At 38.6% G+C, this 3,257-nt stretch overlaps 1 protein-coding gene across 1 annotated transcript in view; it reads right to left on the bottom strand.

The window, feature by feature from the left end:
* Window positions 1–3,257, bottom strand: part of DENND5A (DENN domain containing 5A) — an 83,085-nt gene that overhangs the window by 58,160 nt on the left and 21,668 nt on the right. The window contains exon 4 of the mRNA XM_030885847.2: window positions 2,774–2,961. Coding sequence (XP_030741707.1) covers window positions 2,774–2,961 — 188 coding nt within the window. The remainder of the gene's footprint in view (window positions 1–2,773; window positions 2,962–3,257) is intronic.

Below are 3,257 nucleotides of genomic sequence, written 5' to 3'. Positions count from 1 at the left end.
GATGTACAAATGCGCTTTACACAATTGATGTGTGTATGGATTGCGATAACAGTTGTATGAGCCCCTAATAAAATGTTTAAAAAAAAGAAAAGAAAAAAAAGAAAAACCAAAGGAAAGAGAAAAAGGCGAAGAGATACACTCCACTATAAGTGAAATGCCATGTGTATGGTCTAATTATCAGGAGTAATCACCAAAGAAGCTGATGACATGACTGCTCCCCAGATCCAATTCCCTGAGACTGTTCCTTCCTTTGGGGTTCCTTGCTCATATTCCCGTTATATACAAAAATCTGCTCCCGCTCAAAAATTTTGATGGAAGAAAACAGAGCCATGCTGATATCAATATATTTATACTCCAAAGTCTTCTTCCAATAACTAAGAAATTCAAAGCAGGAAAATCCTACTATGGCTAGCAGTATACCAGTCACAACACAGATGTAAAAAATACTGCTACTAGGGTTCCAGGTCATACATGCACAGGTCTATTTCAAACAAAGTGTGTTTAATGATGTCTCTGCAACAAGCAGATGGCTACAGACAAGCTATCTCAGTGAAATACTAATCTTAGTCTTATTAGGATGCCTTAAAAAAAAGTTCGATTAAAACAGTGGCTTTCACGGAAATCTGCAGGGGCAGTTAATTCAAGGCAGAGATCTCAGAAGGTTAAGGCGATTGTTTTGGGGAACTCCAAAGGGGTCATTCTTGATATGTTTTCTCAAAGGACACAGGCAAATCACAGAGGCTTTATTAGGAAGATGTGTGAAGAAAATGAGGTACTGCATTATGAGGGAAGGGCCAGAAAAGTTGCTCCAAATAACTTCTTTCCATCACAACTATGCAACTGCTTATTTTTTGAGGGTAGCAAAGGTTGTCCTATGAGAATTTTATTGGGAAAACGTATGCTATTCACCCTACAGCCCTGATATTACCCCTTAGACTTCTTTTTTGCTCTCAAAACTCATAAAACACTTAGGGGGAAAAGTGAGGACCTGATGCCAGGGGCTTAAGTGGAGAGGAATTGTTTTGAGAATGATGAGGGCAATGAATGTACAAATGCGCTTTACACAATTGATGTGTGTGTGGATTGTGGTAAGAGTTGTATGAGCCCCTAATTTAAAAAAAAAACAATAAAAAGAAGAGAAAAAACTCATAGAACCTTTGAGAGTCACAATTTTAGATGTAGAGTCATCCAAAGAGCCCAGGGTTCTTTGGAGAAGAGAGAAATGGAAACACGGCCTTCAAAGGCATGTAAACCTAAGTGGAGGGGATATTAAGAAACAATAGCTTCATGTTTTGAAATTTTTGTTTAATAAAGGTTGCAATAAATTTGTAACAATACTTTTTGAGTTATCCTCATCTAACATAAAAGACAGAAAAATTATATCAGTAATTCTATGAAAATGAAAAATAAAACAATCATTTCTAATGATGCTTGAAATATATTTGGAATAGGAAATAAAGAAATGCATATTTTTAGCCAATTCTTTTTTTTTACATGCATGGTTAGTGCTTTATTTTTTGAAGAATGATCCTAAAACATCACACTATATCAGGTTGAAAGGTAAAGTTTAAAACAGACCATTTTATAAAGATGTTATAACATATGTAATGATGGTTCACCCTACAAAATCTTGATTTTAGAGCATATGATACACCTAGTTGGCAGTAGCACCCAAGTATTCCAAACTAGCTAGTCATCATTTTTCTCTCGTCTGCACAGACTTCTCGTTAGCTGCCTTCTGCTTTTGTTGCTTGATCTCAGAATCCCTCTGCTTCCTCTGAGAGGGAGTCAAGCTATCCTCTTCTTTTTCCCTTGCTAATCTCCTGGGTTTTCTTCATGTTTTTCTGGCGGGCAAGTTCTCTTTGATTTTCATGGGCCATGCCGACCACAAGGACAAAGCCTGGGAGAGAGCCTAGCCAATTCTTTTGGTATGTGAAACAATAGGGATAAGAAGCATGCCATCCTCATACCATGAGAGAAAACACACTCCTTTCAAGCCCCTCTTTATCTCGAACCATAAAACTTTTCAAAACCAACTCAGTACTGTAAGAATCACTATGAAAGACTCAACTTTCAAGGATCAACTATGCTGAAGGAGAAAATCATTGCTGTATTAATACATGATTGACTTTTAAAGTAGTTAGAAAATAAGAAAGTAACTTAAAATAGAGGCAGGAAGAATATATGTGAAGTGCAACTGAGCATACATGATAACTACTGAAGAAGGGTGTTTACAGTGCAGATATATTTACTTTAATATATTTCCAGGTTTATTTAATAAAAATTTTTCATGTCTAAAATATAGTGTATGAAAATTAAAAAATAGCACAAAACAGAATACAAATATGTTGATATGTATGTGGAGGTTTAAGAGTCCTGGTGACACAGCAGTTAAGCACTTGGGTACTAACCCAAAGGTAAATGGCTTGAACCTAGCACGAACTCTAAGGGAGAAGAAGACTTCTACGGGGTATTATCACCTAGGCACTCCTATGAAGCAGTTCCATTCTGTGCTATAGGAACACTATGAATCAGAATGGACGCGACAGCACACAACATGTTAAGTTATAAAGATAACAGATTTAACAAGTATACCCATAACAATATAAGCTGAGCTAAATAAATGTTCATTATGGGTATCCCCCCGCCGCCCCCCGGAAAGTTATATTCCTTAAAATAAACTTGGTGACACCTGGGTTCATCCCAAAGTTCTTCTCTCCCCAATGGAGCAAGTCCAGACGCACCAGCATTTAAGCACCATAGTTTCTCTCACCTCTTGTGGCAGCTCCAGCTTTGAACGGTCATCCAGGCCATTGGAATGCAAGCCCATCAGGTATGGCACAGGAGCATCTAAGAAATGCATGAGAGAAGCTGGGAGAATAGGGACATAGACATGCTGCCACTGGAAAGGGAACATGAGAGCTGTAATCGTCTCGGCCACAGTCATCAGTCTCTGGTAATCTAGGTAAACACACAAACCAGACAGTCAAAACCAAGACAATGACTCCCCCAACAATAAGCTCAAACCTTCCAATACAATTTTGCATTTATAGAGATAGTTTATTGTGCCAGCCTGGCCGGTAAACACAAGTGGGATTAATTGAAGGACGGAGAGATAAATGGCTCAGTGAGCCTTACCTTTCTTGTCTCTCGCTCTTTGATCATCGAACCAGTATGCGGCTGCCTTGCTTGTTCTGTGCCTCAATTTACAGGCTACACTACCTGTGGGACGCCTAGCCTGTGGACTGTGTCGCTGT

The sequence above is a fragment of the Echinops telfairi genome, unplaced genomic scaffold (genome assembly GCF_000313985.2).
Source record: "Echinops telfairi isolate 266 unplaced genomic scaffold, ASM31398v2 ScPeMD7_60;HRSCAF=208, whole genome shotgun sequence".
NCBI classification, from domain to species: domain Eukaryota; kingdom Metazoa; phylum Chordata; class Mammalia; order Afrosoricida; family Tenrecidae; genus Echinops; species Echinops telfairi.
Note: the sequence above shows the minus strand (reverse complement) of the source record. Positions and strands in the feature narration are given on the sequence as shown.